The sequence below is a fragment of the Lissotriton vulgaris genome, chromosome 6 (assembly GCF_964263255.1).
Source record: "Lissotriton vulgaris chromosome 6, aLisVul1.2, whole genome shotgun sequence".
Classification (NCBI taxonomy): Eukaryota; Metazoa; Chordata; class Amphibia; order Caudata; family Salamandridae; genus Lissotriton; species Lissotriton vulgaris.
In genome coordinates, this window is record NC_141694.1 from 157,001,312 (window position 1) to 157,024,171 (window position 22,860).

Consider the following 22,860-nt stretch of genomic DNA (forward strand, 5'->3'; position numbering starts at 1 on the left):
AGAAGGTTGGAGCAACTTTGGGGAAAAGCTTCATAAGTGGACCGACTCATCCTGGCCAGTCAAGCCGCCTGCCTTCAACCGCAAGCTGGCCTGCAGTCCAGGTTTGTCCCGCTGAAAAGCTCTGTAGGTCCGACTTCCAGAGTTTGACTGGGAGTATGCGAAATCCGAGGCCGGCGAACTCACACCAAATCCGGCCTGGTGAACTGGTGAAGAGCATCGAGGGACGCCCCTTCCCCCCCCCTCCCCCCCCCCAAGAAAAAGCTCTGTAAAAGTCAGAACAAAGAAAAGGTGACCAAGAGCACCGCAAGAGCCAAGCTGCTTTCCTTCAACCGCGAGTCGGCCTGGATCCTTGGTTTGTCCCGCTGTAACTCTCCAGAGATCAGACTTCCATAAGTTTGACCGGGAGCAGTCGCAAGGCAATCCGGCAACCCCTCACCAAATCTGGACTGGCTGAGAGCTTCAAGGGACATTGGGAAGGAAAGCTCCAGAAAGGTTTCTGAGTCAGAAGGTAAAACTTTGACCGAGACCTACCTGTCCTGATAAGGTACCATATGTTTCTCTGTGTTATATAGTGCTAAATCTTTAAAAGTTCATACCTCCTGTTCCCTACAATGGATTTTTGTTGTTTTGGTGTCAAAGAAAAATATTTCCTATTTTTATAAATTGGTTTGGATTTCTATTGTACATTGTGTCTTAATTATTTACTGTTGTGTTTTTAAATGCTTTACATACCTGTATACCTGTATTTGAAGGTAAGCCTGCCTGCTCGCAGCCAAGCAACCAAGGGTTGAGCATGGGAATAATTTTCTAAGACCTATTATGAGTCCTATACTGTATTAGTGGCCTTATTACCAGTGGCAGATATACATTTCCGCTACTAATAATCCACTTTCCAACAATATCTATTTAAATATTGTGGTAATGTCACATGTGCTGATTCTCATTTGAAGGAGGGCCGGTTGGCCAGTGCTTCTGCTGCAATTACAAAGAGACCTGCAGATATTGTATGCTTCAACATCACCAGTGGGATTGAATTTACATTTGCAGGCCCTGAAGAGCGTGCCTGGACCATGCATCTTTGCTTCGCAGCACCAAATATACCTGATGGGGTGATATCTGTTTTTTATTATTTTTTTTAGCATAAAACAACACAAAGCTGATGGCTGTACACACTGGGCCTGATTATGAGCTCCTCGTAATATTCCAACCCAAGTGTAAACTCCTGTTTACGCATAGAGTTTGAAAGTATTTAACGCATACGATAATGATCGAATGCGTTAAATAACTCAATATTTGTTAAATTTTGGAAAGTCAAACTTTAACAGGGGAAAGCATACCGTTTTTAAAATTTCAGAGCGAATGTGTAAAGTGTTTATGTAGACAAGTGCAAGTTCAAATTTGCCTTAAGCCACTCCCCCCACGTGTTTCAGACAGCAAACACACTGGTTTGGCAGACCGTATCGATGCCAGCACTAACAGAAGCAAAGAAATCTTCACCAATGTGAAGGAATTCACCTCGCCATAGGCCGCCTCCAACTCGATTACTACCTCTCAGGACCTCTGCACAATTTTCTTTCAATTTTGCAGCAACAAAATCACTGCCATTTACAGCAACTTCCCCTGAAAACTGACCTAACAGACCTCACCAAGCACCTTCCAGATATTATGCAAAGAACCAATACTAACCACTCCCACCATGAAATCCATCTATTCATGGGCCCCATCAGAAAAGCTACCTCACCATGCCTACTCCAGAGAAATGCAACTCCTCAAAGCCATGTTCACACTCATTATGAAGGAAGGCCTTCACTTCTTTTGCGACCTTCCCAGAAACTTGAAAACACACAACTGTGCTCCCATTAATGAAGAAACCCTCTGTGGATAATGTAATGCTCCCCAAAAACAGACTGATCTCCCTGCTACCATTTTCTGCCAAGGTCTTAGAAAAAATCCTTAACAGACACCTTACTGAATACTTTAACAACCACCAAATCTTTGTGACCACTCAGTCTGATTTCAGACCCAACCACAGCATGGAAACTGCCCTCATTGGTGCCACAGATTATATTGGTATAACTCTGGTTTGAAGAGACACGGCGGTCTGCCATCCTATCGTCATCCAATGCCTACACGACATTAGAATACGGGGAAATGCACTCCGATGAATCTGCTCCTTCTAGACTGGAAAGTTCAAGTCGGTCGGCCTGGAACTCTACACCTTGCATGGCACCCACCTCATCTGCAGAGTTCCGCAAGGATCCTCCCTGAGCCCGACCCTCTTCAATATATACATGATCCCGCTATCTAGCATCATCCACTTTTACACAATGCCACACAACGTATTCTTTGACTCACGGACAAGACGCCCAGTACTCGGATCAAGTTCAATGCCTGTATGACTGAAATGACCCAATGGATGAAGACCAGCTCTTTAAATCTGAGACTGAAATCCTTTTTTTAAGTTTAAGAAAATCTTTATTGAATATAAGAATGCAATGAGGAAAATAGATACAATACTAATATCAAAAAACAATGCAAGTAAATACTATATGAATAAGAAAAAGGGAAAATGGGAAAAAGAGAGAGAGAGAGAGAGAAAGAAAAGAAGGGAAAAAAGGAAGGGGAAGAAAGGAGAAAGGGGACTCAGCAAAGAAAGTTCAATATCTAAAATGCAACATGTTGAAATAAAACTTGCAATATTCCAGAAAAAAGTTATATAAATATAGGGAAAAAATGCATACATAGAAAAAGAATCATAGCAATAAACAAGAACATATAATGGTGGTTTGGGTACTTCTTCAATGCGAGGAGAGTGAAGCATGGAGGATTTGGCGGAGGAATCTAAGAAGGTAGTAATGGGTAACCACAATAAATCACGTTTGATAGCAATCGTAACAGGATAAACATAAGCTCTATCTAATCTATTATTAAAACAAACACCACACCACCAAGCTTGAAAGGAGATGGACGATGTATCTTTCCATGCTTTGGTAATTTGTTGAAACGCTACTGCTAAGAGAAGGTCAACAATAGAAGTGTTAAACTCAGAGGAGGACCATATATCTGAAAGGCTGCCCAGGAAAATATGAGTAAAAGAAAAGGGGAAATCAGTAGAAAAAATTGTATTACATTGTTGCGAAACTTTAGACCAAAAAACACGAACCAGTGGACATAAGAAGAGCATGTTTTTGAGATCCGCTCGTAATTCCGAGCAAGACCAACATTTGGAGGGAAGAGAGGGGTTTATTGTATTCAACTTGGCAGGAGCGAGCATAAGGCGATTATAAATAAAAAATAACATTTGGGTAGTATTGGCTGCTCTAGAAGTCCTCCGTATCTTATTCCATATATCTTGCCACAAAGAGATAGAAAAAGATTCCTCCAAATCTAGTTCCCACGCCTGTTCCACTTTTGACTTATCTCTATCCGCAGAAGACTCATGTAATTTTTTATAAATCTGTGAGGCAGAAGAGGATGATGACAAAAAGAATAAGGTAAGAGGAGAAGAGGAGGAATTACAAGAGACGGAAGAAGAAAGAGAATCATAACTGGTCTGAACAGCAGCGACTAGTGAATTGTATTTGGAAAGAAAGGACAAAGGAAGAGAAAAACGAGTTTGAAGAGTAGAAAAGGTAAAACAAATACCATGCGAAAAAAGTTGATGAACCGAAAAAAGGCCTTGAGTATACCAGGCCTTCCAGAAAAGAGTTCTATTATTGATTTTTGATGTAGTTCCAGTAGTTTATTATATGTAGTTTCAAATATCAATAACTACAGTTATTGATATTGAGTTTATTGATACTCATTCTGAGGAATCGATTTGTCAAATGACGAAGTTTGGGGTTAGAACTACTATGGCGGACATCATGATGTCATCTTGTAGTTCTTCTAATAATCAATTGAAGATCAGGAAAGAAACATGATGCCTAATGTAAGAATTAACGGTTAGTCTGCCCCGGAGCATAGGGACAGCAATGAGGGTTCAACAACAATTGTTTTTATCGTACTCCTCGAGGAATCAGGAAACTAGTTACGCAGGACGACAATCGTCGACGTTCTGACGTAATTTTGTAGTTTCCCGCGTTTGAGCGGCCCCGATATGAGACGGTGTTTACATGAATGGCGGCGAGGCTGCTGAGAGTTATTGTGAAACACACTGTAGGTGCCCCTTGGGTGGCTTCAAGACTTTAACTACTTGCGCTATACTTAGACCATCGTCCCGCTAGATAATATACCATGAATCTGCCTAAGAACACCCGCGATGGGCATTTCTGGAAAAGTAGTTCCTGATTCACTGGGGGGATATAAACGCCTTATCTCTACCGACGGGTACCTCCCCCAAGTCTCAGGAGTGAGCTTGAGGTACTGGCGGAGAGGTAAGGCTTTTGGAGCTCTGGTGATTGAGGTTAATGGACGCTTATTCAATAATGGAATTGGGCTATACTTCTTAAAATTACAATGGAGATAAGAAGATGCATATAGTTTTCTTTAAATCATGACACCAGCAACTGACAGCCTTGAATATATGTGAAAGGTAGGACAATAGTAGTAGAAATGTAGAGGATATTAATCATGTTCCATGTTTAATACCGAGGTGGGACACTTTGAGACTTTGAGGGCATTATGCGACAGAGTCGATTTTAAAGAATGGAGGAAGAGGACATATATAACAGAGGGGATTGGGAGACATTATTGAAATTGCTTATGTAGTAGCCTTACTGTGTCTCTACTTTCTGTTTTCTTCTTTCCTATCCATAGAGCGGAGCCTCATACACCTGAGCATGGTCCAGGTGAGGTGAGGTCCTTTCCCCTGTCATAATGGGTGAGCAAAAATGAACAATATATTTAAAAAATATATAGGGAAGTATACTGCTTTATGGGAATATCGAACACGGTTACATGACACTAACCACAATAAATATATTGTCTCCATAGATTCACACTTTCCAATGACATGAAGGATTAGTGTATTACGGTTGGTACAGGTTGTATCGTTTCCAACCCTCATTATTCATGTTTTTTGATTTGGTCACAGTGTTTATTTGACAGCAGTTGCAACATTTATAGAACAGAGGCGCTGATGAAAGCCGAGGGATTGTTTGTCCACTAGGCAGAAACATGTTGGCCCTTTTTTGGACAGATATTTGTTGATACTGCCTCTTTTGCACTGTTCTGGTTTTTAATTAGGGGATGTTGTTCGGCTAAGGAATAAAAGTTTGTGTATTGAGGACACATCATCCTATTTTAATTCACCACGTTTGTTTTTTGTTGCACTGTATCTTTTCTTCACAACCATCAAAGATCAGCTATGAGAGGGCGGTTCGTAGATAACTGTGCACCCAATCCAAGACCATCAATCAATCGTGTGGCTTCTAGTCTCTATGATCAAGGGACGATCCTATTCATACTTTGGATGGGCAGATGATATGACTGATCACTAAGTCTTCTTTGATGGTAATCCACTACCTGATGGTTTGGATTTTGTCATCCAGTTTTTTTAATAGATCTGGTGTATGTGAAGTATTTGGTGGTGTTTAGATTGGTAGCTATTCCCTGTTTTGAGTCTGTCTTGTGGTAACCTGGGTACCCTTTGACTTGAAAGTCTGTATTGATAGCCTAGCCAGATTAGCTGGCTTCTAGACCCCCTGTGTTCTTTTGTGTTGTTCATATGTTAAAGTAGAAAATACAGGATGTTTAAATATAAGTTCTTGCAGAAAGAAAACGTTTGATGAAAGGTACATAAATTGACCCCTGCGCATCAGGGATTTAGGTGAATGTGTATGGGCCAAAGTATTGTGAAGTCATGGAGTATCTATCCCTGATCAATTTATTTGGTTTGCGCTGGATAACTCCATCAACAGAAACTTCAGAGGACGTGATGAGTGCCAAGCCCCTTAACCTTGAAAGCCTTGGTGCCACCGCAGGGCACACGCCGTGGCTGCTTATGTGCTTGTTAAAATCGCTATATTTTCTTGGGAAAGTTGTGATTTTCAACTTCCTCCATTCCAATACAAATTTAACAGGCATGGTGCACTATAGGGGGCTCCAGCTGCAGCAGTTAATATTGAGTCAAGTTGGAGGGGATGGCTGCAGCTAATCTTATTTTATCCTCAGCCTTACTGTCAGGGATGGGCAGCATGAAAACATGGAGGTACATGCTGCGAGGCCCGCAGGGGGGGTGATGCACAACTTTACAACAGGAGCAATCAGCATCTCACTGACAAGGCAGGGAGCAATTGCATGCCAAAGGCTCACTTTGAGGATCTAACACCTTGATTGAAAACAGACAGCCGCCCATCAGAGCAAGAGCATAGCCAGGCAGCACAGGCCACCACCTCACTGCTAAAAGGAAGGAGAAAATGTAGATCAGCTGTGTCTTTCCACTACAGAAAAACCCAGTGTAAAAGACAAAAAAATGTTCACTTCAGTTTAGCAACAAATCAGGCAATACATTTTAAACAATGAACACCTGTCCAATTACAATGTGCGGGTGTCATGCGAGATTACGTTTAAACACCAGCAAAATATGCATCTCACCTGCAGATGCACTATCAGGAACTGCCTGTCAGTGTCATGTGATAAGAAACACTTCTCTCGTGGCAGCGAGAGAAGAATTCTTACTTGCACAGCACTATGAGTTAACGAAGGTGAACTGTCAGTCATGGTCTTTTTATTTGTAGCAGCACCACTAACCACCAAGTGACAGGCTGAAACAGTGCCCATGACACAGCGCCACAGTACAATGAGTAGGTCTGTGTAGCATTGCTGCACTTGCGGGCTTCAGTATAAGACCTGATGCATAGCTCAGTTGGCTCACTTCAGGGCACTACATGCTGCTTTGAGGACCATAGTTTTAAACTGTGGTTGACGTACTAGTGTATTTGCCTAGGTAAAGTATTGAGGGTTTAAAACATGTTTTCAGGAGCACCAGACACTGTAGTTCTGCATAAATCTCGTGCAAATGTGGCATGACTTTCAACACATTCCAAGTAAGAGCATTGCCTAATTTGAAGTATACAAACGTTCCCCCTAAACTTATACTGCTAACCCTTACATAATTGACGTTTTCTGGTATTTTTTTTTTCATTCTTTCGTTGTATATCCCAAGAGTAGCGTTTGTTGTTGCCTTTTAAGCCCAGGAGACACTTTCCTTTTCCAATGGCTATTTGTTCTTGTTTAACGAAGTATATACTTTCTGTTCAATCCTACATTTAAGTATTTCCTACGCGGTCTCGTGAAGTTTATGCTGCCATGGAGACCAGCAGCTGGGCTGCAAAGTGTGACAGGGCCTGCCTGTTGCCGCAGCTCTAGCTCGCCAGACTCACAAAAACAGTAATTGCCTGAGTGACGGTATAATCTCCTAGTTGCATTTGCTATGCTATCAACTTTGCTTATTTAGGCTAGCACAGGTCATAAATGATCAGATCATTGGTTTATCTTCTGAGCAGCTGCAGTGCCTGACTACCCTACTGTTACAGAGAACTTCAGGCATGCAGTCTGTTTCCGGTGAGTTCCCTTCCATTTCTGGTTCTTACAGTTTCAAGATCTTCTTAGAGTTTCTCGTTGCTCAAATAGGTGTACATTTCTGATATTTATATTGTTTCCCTCGTCATCATTACTTGATTTTGCTCACAAGAAAGTGTCACTAATAGTCGTATAATGTCACACATAATTACACTCAGGCCTGCCAAGTATCACGCAACGGACGGGACTCTAACGCATTTCAGTGTGGTGTTCCGCATCACCACACTGAAATGCATTGTCACGCATTTTTAAATGACACTGTCTCTCTACTGTACCAGCCGCGCTACCGAGACTGCTAGCGTGCGCAGGTGTTCCATCATTTTCCACTCCCTGTCTGTATGCCCTCCCCCCTCGCTTTTGCGCATGTGTGTCATCGTACGCATGCCTATGGAATTTAAGCTCCCCTCGTTTTTCCGCTTTAGTGCGAATGCATGTTATTGTACGCATGCGTACTAAGCAAATTTTCATTTGTTTTAAGGCTCTCCAAGGCAGCAGTACTTTTGATCTTTCCTTCTGGTTTGCGGGCACCATCGTCGCAATTATGGCACTCGCAGCACTGTCTGCCTGCTCATCGGACCTTCATCTTGTGAGCCCACAGTTAATTATTATGATTACCGAGGTGAGCTCACGTCATGGAGTCGTCGATGACTGCCTCAACCTAGACTGGGCAATTAAAGGCGGGCCGGGTTGCCGGTAGCTATGTTTCGTTTGAGACTGCTGGAGTGACGGAGCCCAGAGCTAAGTTCACATGACCAGCTGCCAGAATCAATGATTGGCCGGGCATTTACATTCATTGTCATCGGCAGGCCGGCGGGTCTAGTGGGCCTCACTGAATTGCTCTTCTCGTCTCGTCTGGTGCTCAGAAGTAAGTGCCTCCCGTGTGAGAATCAATGACTTTATTTTAATAACACTAAGTTGCTGCTTGTTCTATAAATTAATTTGCTCCCGTTACCATAGTTGAGCAGAGATGCCCCAGCAGCTCTGTGAGCGAGAGGCAGGCTGCTGGAGGCACTGTGTTATCATCTGGTGCAGTTCCAGCCAGGCCTGTGTGACAGGCTGGCTGCCTACGCAGTGCAGCCATGAGCTGTAAACATTAAACAACTTTGGTGATTTTGAAATACAGTCAGCCTGAGGTTGCCTGGCTGTGACCTATAATGTGACTGACGAGTGGATCGGCCTTTCTTATGATCGTCAACACTGACTCTCGGATACTTAATGTCCAGTGTCGTCTGTGGCACCGGGCAACTAGAGTGAGTCCACTGACTTAGTCTGACTCTCTAGGCAGCAGCTGAGAGCGGCCTGGAATCCAAAGGACTGTAATGCATCATGCAAATATTATTTATTGCCAATGGGAGGGTAGTTGCCAGGGGCCCCAGTCGGCGTAGGCTGGCTAAAAGGAAGGATGGTCTCATTGTTTTTCTGCCGGCCAGCAAGCAACACGTGTCAAACTAGCGCAGGTCCGATGTTCTATTTCCTGCCTCAGCCTGTCCGGTACAGTGAGCAGGAACACTGATGCCAAAGTTAAAGGACAGCAGGAGTGTAATGTATGCCACAACTCTCTGCAGCACTGAGCCCCTGACAGTATGATCATCTTAGAAAGGGGCAGGATGTTAGTGAACATCTTTTTCAGGTCTTTTGTAGTCGTTTCAGTATATTTTTAGAGCGTCTCATTGTTCGTAAGTGTGTAATTTCTGATATTTATTTCAGTGAATGCACTCATTGCTTGGTTTGATTTACGGAAAAAGTGGCAATCTAAGTGTTACACGTCATTGAATGCCACTTCTAAGTACACTGAAATCATAAAATGTGATACATAAGAAGTCTAAAAATGTGCAGTTATGTGTCAGTACCTGCGTGATGGTATAATCTCCTAGTTGTACTTGCTATGCTATAAAATTAGCTTTTTTTATGCTAGCGCAGTCATGAATCATCAGATTATTTAGTTCACCTTCAGACCAGCTGCAGTGCCTGCCTACCCTCTTTAAGTGAGAACTGCAGTCATGGTTAGTGCCCTTCCATTTCTTGTGCATTTCAGTGGTGTTAAAATCTTAGAGTTTTTTGTTGCTGAAATGGGAGTAATTTCTGCTATTTATATGTTACCCTTATCTTCATTGCCTGATATTGCTTGCGAGAAACTACACTGAAATTATGAAAATGTCACACATAAGCAATCTGAAACCTTGGCAGCTATGTACACTGAAATTATAGCAATCTGAAATCTTGGAAGCTATGCTTTTTGAATCACATCCTGATCATCTGCTTCTTAAAGCCCCTGAAATTCATCAATTGCACACTCACAAAGAGGTAAAACTACTTTGTTGGTTTCTCTCAATACAAGGCATTTTCAATTTAACTTTTCAGTCTATCGTTGCTATGCTTCACACGACGAAATGTAAATTGTATTCGATATGAAAATATGCTTTACAATAATTCACCGTTAGATGTGCTTCGTAGAATAGTTGCTTTTTAATTCGGAAAGCACGTGTTTTTCTTTGCCTTTGTTTACTGACAGCAACAACACAAAGCACAAAACAGGAAGGAATATACTGTGTTTACATTTAAACGCGATATTGGAATAATCTGAGAATACGCTCAAAACTTCTCAAAACATGGCATGTTTAAACTGTCCATCGATCAACCTGAAAAAGACCAGGGACTGTTAAGAGGCAGAGCTTGGCTCTTTAAGGGGCGGGGTAAGAAGCAACTGTAACTTCAGCTCCAGGCGAGTAGCGGGAATTTGAGTCTGGCGCCCTGCATGGTTTCCCGGGAGGCTAAAAAATAAACCGGGCCTCTGAAGGAAGGCCGATGCGCTCCGGACCGGAACCTTCGGGTCTTCCTGAAAAGAAAAGAAGCGGGGATCCGCTGTGTTCCCGAGAGGATGCGGGGGGTGTTCGCGGCGCTTTCCATCTTGGTACTACTGGCTGAAAAAGGCGCGCGTAAGTTTGTTATGAGTCTGCACGCGCAAGTTAAATAATCATGCACGCGCACACGGGGCGGCTATATTGCTTGCTAGACACTGCTGTTGGCCGCGTGAGGCGCTCGTTCCAATGTCACAAGTAAGCCACCTAGGCAACGCCACTTTATTGTTCGCGTTCGGATGCGGCGAAGATGCACTGTGTGTCGGATTTTAAACAGACTCTTAAGCGCGTCATCGCGTATTAGGTTGAAGCAGCGTTGAACAGGTATAAATGCCGTCCCTACGTCACGACGTACCCATTGCGTGTTGCCGCAATTTAAATACGTCTGTGACTCACCCATCAATGAGCCAAAGTATTTTTAAATTGTTTTTTTTTTTGTTTCTTAAAATGAAAGCAGTAACCATAACCCGATTTTGGCAAAAGCTGGACGCGATACACACCCCTTGTTTGTCTAGGCTAGGGGTTGGGTGGGAGTGTTTTGTCTCACTTCAGGCTTGGGCGCGGTTATTCAGGGGCCCCGGGAAGGGTCTGCAGAACACTAGCTCTTTGTTTGCAGGGTGCCGCCTCCTCGGTTCAACTTTCTCCCACCGTTCGTGGCAGATTTCATCTGCCGATCTGTTAAACTGACGCTGAAAGGCTCAAAGATACTATAACCCCTTGAGTGGTGCATTTAGTCAAAATGCCGTTGGACTGGGTTTAGAATTGTAAATTAGCTTTCGCAACGTCAGCTGTACAGATGGTGGCAATTAAGTAAGTACGCTCTGGCAAGATCACTGGTAGCCAAACTGACTGCCGCCCCCACCTCAACTTCCTTTCACTGTTGTCCCGCACTAACCAGCCGTACATTTAATCATTGAACCTGCCAATAATGTTTATTTCGCTAAAAATACATTTAGAGCCGTGGTCCGTGAAATGCTTTCGTTTGGATTCATCCTCTAAAGTATGACCAAGCCCGAGCGTTTTGTCAGGCCTGCCAATAAAAGGGTAATGAAATAAATTAGCTTAGAAGTGCAAATAAATTGGTTTATGAATCACAGCCTGCCTTTCTTTCTACACTTGAACACCTAGCCCAAAAAGTAATAATTATCTGCAGTTTTCCGGGGAAAAAACGTAATTTACCTTGCTTCTGAAGTCAGCAACATTAGTTTTCGGACACCCCCCAGCAGTTTTTCAAGAAAACATGCATGATATAATCAAAAAGCACAGTATCAATCAATCATTTTTAAAGCGCACTATTTGCTTGTGAGGGTCTCAAGGCGCTAAAGGGTGGAGAGATGCTGCTACTGTTCGAAGAGCCAGGTCTTGGGGAGTCTTCTGAAGGGCAGTGGGCTGCCGTAGGTGGATGGGGAGGGTGTTCCATGTCTTGGCGGCGAGGTGAGACAATGATCTGCCGCCGGCGGTCACTCTTCGGATGCGGGGGACAGCGGCAAGGGCATGGTCGGCAGAGCGGAGCTGGCGAGCGGGGGTGTAGAAGTTGAGTCGACTGTTGAGGTATGTTGGTCCTTGATTGCTGACATAGGAGCGCTAGAGTGCCTTAATTGCATTTCATTTAATTCACTGGGACATCGTAACGCTAGAGTGACTAAGTGCGCTGCTAATACAGTTTCATTTGCCTGCTTATACATTTAAAGGTGTGCCTGACTGTATCGGTGCCACTGCTTACGATCTCGCTTTAGGCGGCCTTCCATTTTGATTCTGTTGTTGTTGTGTGCCTCCCTGCCCGGGTCTCCGCCCGCTCCCGCCTCCCAGCTGATCCTCCCTCGCCCCTCCCCTCCCACTACACACATATGACCGATGCATTTGCGCGCAGCGGTCGCGCCGAAGGTGCGCCAAAGGGAAGCCCGTCTACACCCGCCCGCGCCTGGACCGCGCCGAGCGCCAGACCCCCTGGCCCCCGCAAACCGCACTCCTCTCGCATAACGTATGACGCCGCCACCCTCCTAACCCTTAACCCCGGACGCACACCACAATGCTACGAAGCTGCCCCAGGACGTACCCACATGTCCCTTCACCTGCCACTCCTGCAAGTTCGCCTGCATCAAGACCCACACCAAATCCACGACCTCCAAACACAGATCCGACTCCAACCACCTGAAATGCATCCTGCTGAACACCTGCTCGGTCCACAAACACGCCACTGAACTCTGGGACCTACTCAACACTGCGTCACCAGACATCGCCTTCCTTACAGAAACCTGGATGAACGCATCATCAGCACCCGACATCGCCATAGCCATCCCAGACGCTTACAAGATCATCCGAAAAGACCGCACCAACCAAACAGGAGGAGACATCGCCATAGTCCATAAGAACACCATCAGAATCACGACCAGCTTCGACGATAACCTCGCTTCCGCCGAACACCTCCACTTCCAGATCCACACCGACCCCAGGACCACACTTAGAGGCACCCTCATCTACAGACCACCAGGAACCCGTAAACAATTCAACGTAGACATCACTTACTTCATCAGCCCACATGCCCTCCCCTCCGAGAACTACATTCTACTGGGAGACTTCAACTTCCACCTAGAAAAGAAAAACGACAGCAACACCACCACCCTTCTGGACAACCTGACCAATCTTGGACTCCAACAACTCGTTGACACCCCAGCCCATGTAGCCGGACATACGCTCGACTCTATCTTCACCTCCTGCAATCACATCTCCTTCGATCACACCACAGCTCTCCATTGGACAGACCACAGCTGTGTTCACTTCAGCTACAAAACTACCACGATCCACAACCCCCCACAACCTATTCCCCGAAGAAACTGGAACAAAATCACCACCGACCAACTCCTCACATCGCTCAACCGAAACCCTCCCACCCTCTCATCGGACCCAAACGAAGCTGCCACCAAATTCAAACAATGGTTTACTCACAGCGCTGACGAATTAGCACCTTTTGAAAAACCACCAAACCAAACAGGGTAGCAAAAAGGCCCCCTGGTTCAACGATGACCTTAAGAAATCCAAGAAACTATGCCGTACTCTCGAGAAAACATGGAGAAAAAATCCAACCACTGACAACCTGACCACCTTCAAAGCATCCACCCGCAAACACCACTAATTGATCCGATCCACCAAGAAAGCAGCATTCAAGGATCGACTCGACAACAACGCCCATAATAGCAAGGAACTTTTCAACATCGTAAAAGAATTTACCAACCCCACCGCAGCCTCAAGCGACATTACTCCCTCCCAAGACCTCTGCGATTCGTTATTCTCTTCTACAACAAAATCGCCGACATACATAACAGCTTTAAGAACATTTCCAAAGAACAGTCCACTCCACCCACCTCCGAACCTAAACCGCCCGCTAACAACCTGAGCGCCTGGAACCCAATCACCACTGAAGACACCATCCGCCTAATGAACTCCATCCATTCAGGTTCGCCAACCGACCCCTGTCCCCACCACATCTTCAACAAAGCAGACTTCATCATCGCACCCCATCTCCGTGATGTCATCAACTGCTCCTTCCACTCCGCTACCTTCCCAGAAAGCTGGAAACATGCCGAAGTCAGCGCCCTCCTGAAGAAACCCACAGCAGACCCCTCGGAACTTAAGAACTACCGCCCCATTTCCCTCCTCCCATTCCCTGCCAAAGTCATTGAGAAAGCCGTCAATTGCCAGCTCGCCACCTTCCTTGAATCCAACAACTCTCTTGACCCCTCACAGTCCGGCTTCCGAGCCAAACACAGCACCGAAACCGCCCTCGTTGGAGCGACAGACGACATCCGATCGCTACTGGACAACGGAGAAACAGTTGCCCCTTTCCTACTCGACCTCTCCGCCGCCTTCGACACAGTCTGTCATAGCACCCTCATACAACGCCTCAGCAACATCGGAATACAAGGAAAAGCCTTGGGCTGGATCATCTCGTTCCTCGCCGGGAGAACCCAGAGAGTCCGACTCCCCCCATTCAAATCAGAGGCCACCGAAGTCATCTGCGGCGTACCACAAGGATCATCACTCAGTCCCACCCTCTTCAACGTTTACATGAGTCCCCTCGCATCCATCGCGCGACAACACAACCTCAACATCATCTCCTACGCTGACGACACCCAGCTGATCCTTTCCCTCACCAAAGACCCCAACACCGCCAAAACCAATCTTCATGAAGGCATGACAGAAGTAGCCGAATGGATGAAAAACAGCCGCCTAAAACTTAACTCAGACAAAACGGAAGTCCTCATCCTAGGGTCCTCCCCCTCTGCCTGGGACGACTCATGGTGGCCATCGGCCCTGGGCACAGCACCCATACCCACAGACCACGCACGTAACCTAGGCTTCATCCTAGACTCCTCCCTCTCGATGACCAGACAAGTCAACGCCGTCTCATCCTCTTGCTTCAACGTACTCCGTATGCTCAAAAAAATCTTCCGCTGGATCCCCACCGAAACAAGAAAGACTGTCACCCACGCACTGGTCACTAGCCAACTGGACTATGGAAACACCCTCTACGCCGGAACCACAGCCAAATTACAGAAAAAACTCCAATGCATCCAAAATACATCAGCCAGACTCATATTGGACAACCCTCGCCAAGCTCACATTACCGGCCACCTGAAAGACCTCCACTGGCTTCCAGTCAACAAGAGAATAACGTTCCGTCTCCTCACCCACGCACACAAGGCCCTCTACAAACTAGGGCCCGAATGCCTCAACACACGACTGTCCTTCTACACACCCACCCGCCAACTAAGATCCTCCAATCAAGCTCTCGCCGCAGTTCCGCGCATCCACAGATCCACCATGGGAGGAAGATCCTTCTCCTACCTGGCGGCCAAGACCTGGAATTCTCTCCCCACTCACCTCCGCCTTACACAGAACCACATTTCCTTCAGAAAGGAACTTAAAACATGGCTATTCGATAAATAAATCACCCCCTCCCTCAAGCGCCTTGAGACCCTCTGGGTGAGTAGTGCGCTATACAAATTCCTGAACTTGAACTTGTGTTGTGGAGTGCCTTGTGTGCGTGGATGAGGAGCTTGAAGGTTATCCTTTTGTTGACTGGGAGCCAGTGCAGGTCTCTCAGGTGGGGTGTGATGTGGCTGCAGTGAGGGATGTCGAGGATCAGGCGTTCAGAGGCAATCTGGATGCGTTGGAGCCTTTTCAGGAGTGTCTGCTGCTGACGAGGGCCTGGGTGACTGTCCTTTTTAGGTCTCGCAGAGAGACCTATTGCGGTGAAACCACAAAGTTCAACCATCCGGATTGCGAGTGCAGATTTTCAACAGTTCACGTGACCACAAGCACGCGCATTTCCCCACCTCAAAGCCAGCCATCAGCCTCCCTCCCACAGGCTTCCTCAGCGTGCGCAGTGCACGCTGGCTTCCCTTCTCCTCCCCCTAATTGCTTGTTTTCACGGCCGGCCTTTGAGAGCTTCAAAGGGATCCGCTTCCCGCCCACTGCTTCACACTTCGTGGCGGCCGTGACTCGCATTTCTCCTTCCTTCGTGCCCAGCCCCCCTCCCAGCGCTGCCTTGTTCTAAAGTCTGTGGCTCCTCTTAATCTCGTCCATCTTCCCTTTCTTTCCCTTGCCTTCGATCCCTTCATGCCCTCTCTCTTCTTCCCACCACTTTGCCTCCCCTCCCTTCTTCTCTCCTCTCTCCTCCTTTATTGTTTTTGGTTTGACATCTGGGGCCGTATTGTGGACAACTAGAGCCTCTGCAAACACTGGTGATTGCACCTCTCTTTACACACGTGCTGCAAATGTAGTTATTTGTGAAATCATCAGTTTACGCTAATGCTTTTTGTGGTGATTAGCACAAAAGCGCTTATTGTATTTTTCATCGGCTTTGGTGTATTCACAGTAAGGGACAAAAACGTGGACCAACTGATGAAAGATGTGAGCATGCTCATCTGGACAAATCACACACAAGGGCGACTTGATGATTAGTCACAAAAAGGACAGAAATGCAGTTACACGTGTGTAATAAAGGTGTGCACTGCCGTCCAACCTCTGATGCGTTACTTTCTTTTATTCAAACTAATCTATGAATCTCCCTTATTTCAGCCTTCAAAGCAATGCGCACCCACCCCGCCCCCCCCCCCACAGCAATGCCAAGAGCTTATTTACAATACGACATTCTCGTGTTACTTGCAGCTTCGCGCTGCATCTCCTCAGGGGTCATCTTGTGCCTTTCCTTTCTGCTGTCCCTCCCGCACGTTTTTTTTCTCATAGGGAAAAATTGTTTTTGTGTGTCTGTACTGTGCACAGTCATTTCACTTTATGTGCCTCATGCGAAGTTAATCCTGTTGGCGCTTTATAAACAATTTTTCCCTCAAAGATACAAGCTAGTCAATCCCGAACACGCTCAGCAGCTGGTTTCTCCCCGTCCCCCAATCAACCCCCTACCGCTGGTAAATACTTGCTGTCCTGTCCGAGCCTCTCATCGCCCCACCCCATCTCCATTCTCAACCATTCCCTTGCTGCTTGCTCCTGAGCGCCGCTCGTTTTAGGACTTGTTTAAAGCTGCTCTTCCGCCTTCCTCACTAACGCCCTTTTCTTTGATTTCTCCCCTCCTATAAACGCTTCTCCCGCCCATCTGCTCCTTTCCAGGCGCATCTCTTCTTCTTCTCCCCTCCCCTTGATCCTCACGTGACTCTCTGAACATAGCTTACTGAACGACTGCTTCTTTCTCTCCTCCATGTCACCCCCATATCACCCCTACTCCTGGCTCCCCATCTTCACCTTTTTATTTCTATAATCCTTATCCGCCTTTCGTCTCCCCCTCGCCCGCTCACACTAGACTCCTCACACCCCACACTGTTTGGTCAGCCGGCTGCTCTTCGTTCTCTCTCTCTCTCCCTTCAAGGCCCTCCCCAGAGCTCTCACGCTCCTGTATTCACGTACATCTCCCCCTGTTCCCACGCCCTCTTCTCCTCAACTATTTCTTTTCCTCACTCTGGATTCCGCAATCTCCCCATTGCACCCCCAGACACCCCTCCGTTCACCTCATCTGCTTGCCCCCCCCCTCCCTCCCCTCTACGCTGTTTCCCATTCCCTGGAATCGTACTGTTCTATAAACTGTTCTTTAGCACTATTTTTATTAAGCATTCTGCCTCTGAGCTGTTGGCGCACTGAATAAAAGGAGGCAGTAATTATGCAAGTGTGGTGGGGCATCGACAGGGGATGGTGTAGGGGTGAGGGGGGTAAGGAGCGAACGCAAGAAGGCGTCGCTAGGGGTTTGTATTGCGTATGGTTTTGTCTCTTCAAGTGGGCAGTCACCATTTTCCAGCTTTCTTTGCAGGCCGTGTCCTTTGACACATGTACTGTTACAAGCAGGGGTCAAGTTTTCATGTATTTTTTACTCATTTCCCCTTTCGTATATATATATCTCCCTTTCGCACTTCCTCTGTCACCCTTTCTCTTCTTCTTTATCTGCTCCTCTGTTTATCTCTTTCCACTCTTTCACTCTTCCTCTCAACATTTCCCCTTGTCTCTTTGCTGCTCTTCTTTTTAGCTTTGTATCTAGTCTTCTTATCACCCTCCAACTCCACCCTCCAACTCCACCCTCCAACTCCACCCTCCAGCTCCACCAACTCCACCCTCCACCTCAAAATGCAACTCCACCCTCCAACTCCAAACCAGTGTTTGTAATATCAATACATGTAAGTCACATAAATACAACACATATTGCGTTACAAATGCTATAGGTGTCACATTTGCAAAAGTTATAACTATTAGCGTTGTAAATGACAAAGCAATTATTTTCACTATTTTCCAGAACAAAACATTAAAATAAAATTGGTCATTTACAATAGCAATAGCTCAAACTTTCCAAATGAGAAACATATTGCATTGCATTTTAACTCTGTTAACTTCTGCTGATCTGATGCTCACTTTCACCACTCCTCCTTCTCTAACTCCCTATTCTATTCTCTTCTCCTGTGCTGATCTGCTGCTCTCTTCCACCCCACCTCCTTCTTAAACTCCCTGTTCTCTTCTGCTGTGCTCATCTGTTCCTCTCTTCCAACAAACTCCTTCTCTAACTCCCTGTTCTCTTCTCTTCTCCCGTGCAGAACTGCTGATCTCTTCCACCCTGCCTCCTTCTCTAACTCCATGTTCTCTTCTCTTCTCATGTGCTGATCTGCTGCTCTCTTCCAACCCGCCTCCTTCTTTAACTCCCTGTTTTCTTCTCCTATGCTAATTTGCTATTCTCTTCCACTCGCCTCTTTCTCAAACTCCCTGTTCTATTCTCATGTGCTGATCTGCTGCTCTCTTCCACCCACCTACTTCTCTAACTCCCTGTTCACTTCTCTTCTCCAGAGCTGATCTGCAGCTCTCTTCAACCCTCCTCCTTCTCTACCTCCCTGTTATCTTCTCCCGTCCTGTTCTACTGCTCTCTTCAACACCTCCTCCTTCTTTAACTCCGTGTTCTCTTTGCCTGTGCTAATCTGCCGCCCTCTTCCACCCACCTCCTTCTGTAACTCCCTGTTCTCTTTTGCTGTGCTGATCTGATGCTCTCTTCCACCCCACCTCCTTCTTTAACTCCCTGTTCTCTTTTGCTGTGCTGATCTGATGCTCTCTTCCACCCACCTCCTTCTCTAATTCCCTGTTCTCTTCTATTCTATTCTCCCGTACTAATCTACTGCTCTATTACACCCCTCATTCTCTAACTCCCTGTTTTCTTCTTTTAGCCCTCTGCTGACCTGCTGCTCTCTTCCACCCGCCTCCTTCTTTTACTCCCTGTTCTGTTCTCCCGTGCTGATCTGCTGTTCCCTTCCACCGCCTACTTCTCTAACTCCCTGTTTTGTTCTCCCACCCTGGTCTGCTGCTCTCTTCCACCCGCCCCCTTCTCCAAAACCCTGTTCTCTTCTCATGTGCTGATCTGCTGTTCCCTTCAACCGCCTACTTCTCTAACTCCCTGTTCTCTTCTCCTGTGCTGATCTGCTGATCTCTTCAACACGCATCCTTCTTTAACTCCCTGTTCTCTTTTAATATGCTGATCTGCTGCTCTCTTTCACATACATCCTTCTGTAACCGCACACTCACATACATACAACCATGCACGCACACAACAACAATTCACATACGACCACACATACACATAACCTCACACATCTATCTATAGGTGTCACATTGTCAAAAAATAAAAGTATTACCATTGTAAATGACAAAGCTATTAATTTCAAAATTTTCAAAAATAATACATAAATAACAAATTTGTCATGTACAGGACAAATAACTCAAACTTTCCTAATGCGAGACCTATTGCATTGCACATGCTTGTTGTTTTAGTGGGCATCCACTTGTAGATCCTGCGGAGCATGCAGAGGGTGTGGAAGCAGGAGGAAGAGACGGTGTTAACCTGCTTCGTCATGGAGAGGGTGGGGCCAAGGATGACCCCTAGGTTGCGTGCGTGGGCGTTGGAGCTGTTCCTAGTGCGGTTAGCCACCACGAGTCGTCCCAGGCCAAGGTGGTGGATCCGAGGATGAGGACCTCTGTCTTTTCCGAGTTCAGCTTCAGCCGGCTGGTTCTCATACAGTCGGCGACGGCCCTCATACCCTCATGGAGGTTGGTTTTGGCAGTGTAGAGGTGTTTGGTGAGGGAGAGGATCAGCTGGTGTCATCGGCGTAAGAGATGATGTAGAGGTCGTGCAGTCAGGTGACGTGGGCGAGCGGTGCCATGTAGATGTTGAACATCGTTGGGCTGAGGGATGAGCCCTGGGGTATGCCGCAGATGATCTCGGTGACTTCGGAGCGGAAGAGGGGAGAGGCGGACGCTCTGTGTTCTGGCGGAGACACTCTGTGTTCTGGCGGAGAGGAAGGAGGTGGTCCAGTCCAGGGCCTTCTTTTGGATCCCGGCGTCGTGGAGCCGTGTTCGTAGTGTTCTGTGGCAGACCGTGTCGAAGGCGGCTGACAGGTCCAGGCGGATGAGGGCCGCGGTTTCTCCGTTGTCAAGCAGGGTCCTAATGTCGTTGGTGGCGGCGATGAGGGCAGTTTCGGTGCTGTGGTTGCTGCGGAACCCGGACTGGGACGGGGCCAGGATGCAGTTCTCCTTGAGGAATCTGGTCAGTAGTTTGTTGACGGCCTTCTCGATGACCTTTACCGGGAACAGGAGCAGGGAGATGGGTCGGAAGTTCTTGGGGTCCGCCTTGGCTTTCTTGAGTAAGGCGTAGATCTCCACGTGCTTCCGGCTCTCCGGGAAGGTGGCTGTCTTGAAGGAGATGTCGATGGCTTTCCGGAGATGGGGTGCAATGGTGGTGCTGGCTTTGTTGAAGATGTGGTGTGGGCATGGGTCTGACAGGGATCCGAGTGGACGGAGTTCATGATCGTTGTTGATGTGGGTCCAGGGGATCAGGCGGTTGGTGCGGCTGTTGGTCGTGGGGGTGGAGGTCTTGGTGGTTGCCGGGGCGGTCGTGGTGTTGAAGCTGTTGTGGATGTCAGCGATCATGCCTTGGAATTAAGTGGCCAGCGAGTCGCACAGGTCTTGTGAGGATGGGATGTTGTTGGTGTTGGAGAGTTCCTTCACGATGTTGAAGAGCTCTTTGTTGTTGTGTGCGTTGTTGTCTAGGTGGTCTTTGAAGGAGGTCCTTTTGGCGGATCTGATGAGGTGGTGGTGTCTGCGGGTGGCGTTCTTGTGGGCTGCATAGTTTTCCGGTGTTCGTTCACAGATCCGGTTCTTCTCAAGCTTTCGGCAGGTTTGCTTGGAGGCCTGGAGGTCTTCGGAGAAACAGCTGGCTTTCTTTCTGTTGTAGCTGTTGTGGGGCTTCTTGAGCGGGGCAAGGGTGTTAGCGCAGTTGTCAATCCACTGTCTGAGGTTACGGGCTGCAGCGTCTGGGTCGGTCGGATCTGTGGGAGGGCTTCGGGCGAGGGTGGTGGTTAGCTGTTTTCAGTGACTTTGCTTCAGCAGCGGCGAGGCATCTGCTGGGGGCAGAGGTGCGGTTTCCGGAAGGTGAAGTGGATGCAACGGTGGTCGGTCATGTGGAGTTCGGTTGTGAGGTAGAAGAAGACATGGGAGCTTCCTGAGAAGATTGGGTCCAGCGTATGGCTGGCGGAGTGGGTGGATGTTGTCACAAGTTGTCTGAGTCCGAGGTTGTCGATCAGGGTGGAAGAGTTGGAGTCGTTGTTGTTGTCGAGGTATAATCAGTTGGACTCCTGATAACTTGCATGCTTCCTTATTCCCAGCTGATCTCAGAACCTCCACTGATTGGCTTAAAAATCTATTGAAATGTGTTGGCTAATATGTTATATTCTGCATCTTGGGACCTGGGAGTGGTAGGATGCGGGTGGATTGATGTGGTTGAGAGGGTTCTTAGAAAGACGGCTAGAGAGTTCTCAGTTGCTGGCTGTGATAGTTGGCAGCTCCTTAAGAAGCTTTTGCCATTGTCATAGTCAGTTACTTTTCAAAGTGGTCTGAAGTTAAGATGGCTGAGAAAATAACTTCAGAATCCATCATTGAGTTATTGGAGGACATATTTTACAGAGAGGGTCTACCGGAAGAGTTGGTCTCTGACAACGGGCCCCAAATTTGTAAGTAAGGTATTTGGAGACTTTTTGTCAAGGTGTGGTGTAAAACATAAGAAAACCATCAATTGTTATCCCCATTTCAGTGGTCAGACTGAGAGATTTAACAGAGTTGCTGGAGAGACCATTCATTTGGCCTGTTAGGTTGGTTTACCTTGGAGGAAAGCTTTGCAGGTCACATTATAGTCAAATTGTGCAATGTTTAATTTTGTTACAGGTTGCTCACTTTTTGTATTAATTTATAGCAGGAAACCAGGAACCAAGTTAGCTCCATGGTGGTTGAAGGATTGTAGTGGAGAATCAGATGTGTGTATTATTTAAAAAAAACACGGAGCTTGTGGAAGCTTATGAAAAAAATAAGGAAAGCTCCGAATAATAACAGTAGAAAACCATCAGATTTAAAAATTTGTCCTGGTGACTTTGTTTGTGTCAAAAAGCCAATAGTAATGGGAAAAGAGTTCTCCAAATGGTAAGATGCCATCAAGATTCTGGAAGTTTATGATAGAGCTGTGTAGGTCCAAGGGTGGAAAATTTGGAATATGAGCTGGGTTTCTATTGTAGGAGTTCCTTGCATGTGTTTGAGTGATATTGAGGGGCTTCCTATGAAAGAAGATGAAAGTAATATTTTCATGGATGTTCCACTGTGTGATAATGGTGTGATGTTGAATTAATCTGAACATGCTTCAAAAAATGGAATGCATTGAAAGGGAGTTGAAGAAGCATTAGGGAAGAATGGCGCTCAGACTAATGCACGGTGTTTTCAATGGACCAGAGTAAGTACGGTGCTGCTAGGTCGGGGGAATTACCCAATAACCCCCGGGAGTTGTGTGAACCAATAGATCCACACTGGAAACTGAGCACAGTCCCGGGCAAAGTTCGTGGGGATATCACAATGTTATTGAAGTCTTGTTAGAGTTACAATTGCTGTGGTCGACACCAGT

General features: G+C 46.5%; 1 protein-coding gene across 1 annotated transcript in view; it reads left to right on the forward strand.

Moving 5' to 3' along the window:
- LOC147706945 (uncharacterized) overlaps positions 1–22,860 on the forward strand; it is a 109,185-nt gene that overhangs the window by 63,547 nt on the left and 22,778 nt on the right. The window contains exons 3-4 of the mRNA XM_086925598.1: positions 3,433–3,494; positions 7,400–7,506. Coding sequence (XP_086781724.1) covers positions 3,433–3,494; positions 7,400–7,506 — 169 coding nt within the window. The remainder of the gene's footprint in view (positions 1–3,432; positions 3,495–7,399; positions 7,507–22,860) is intronic.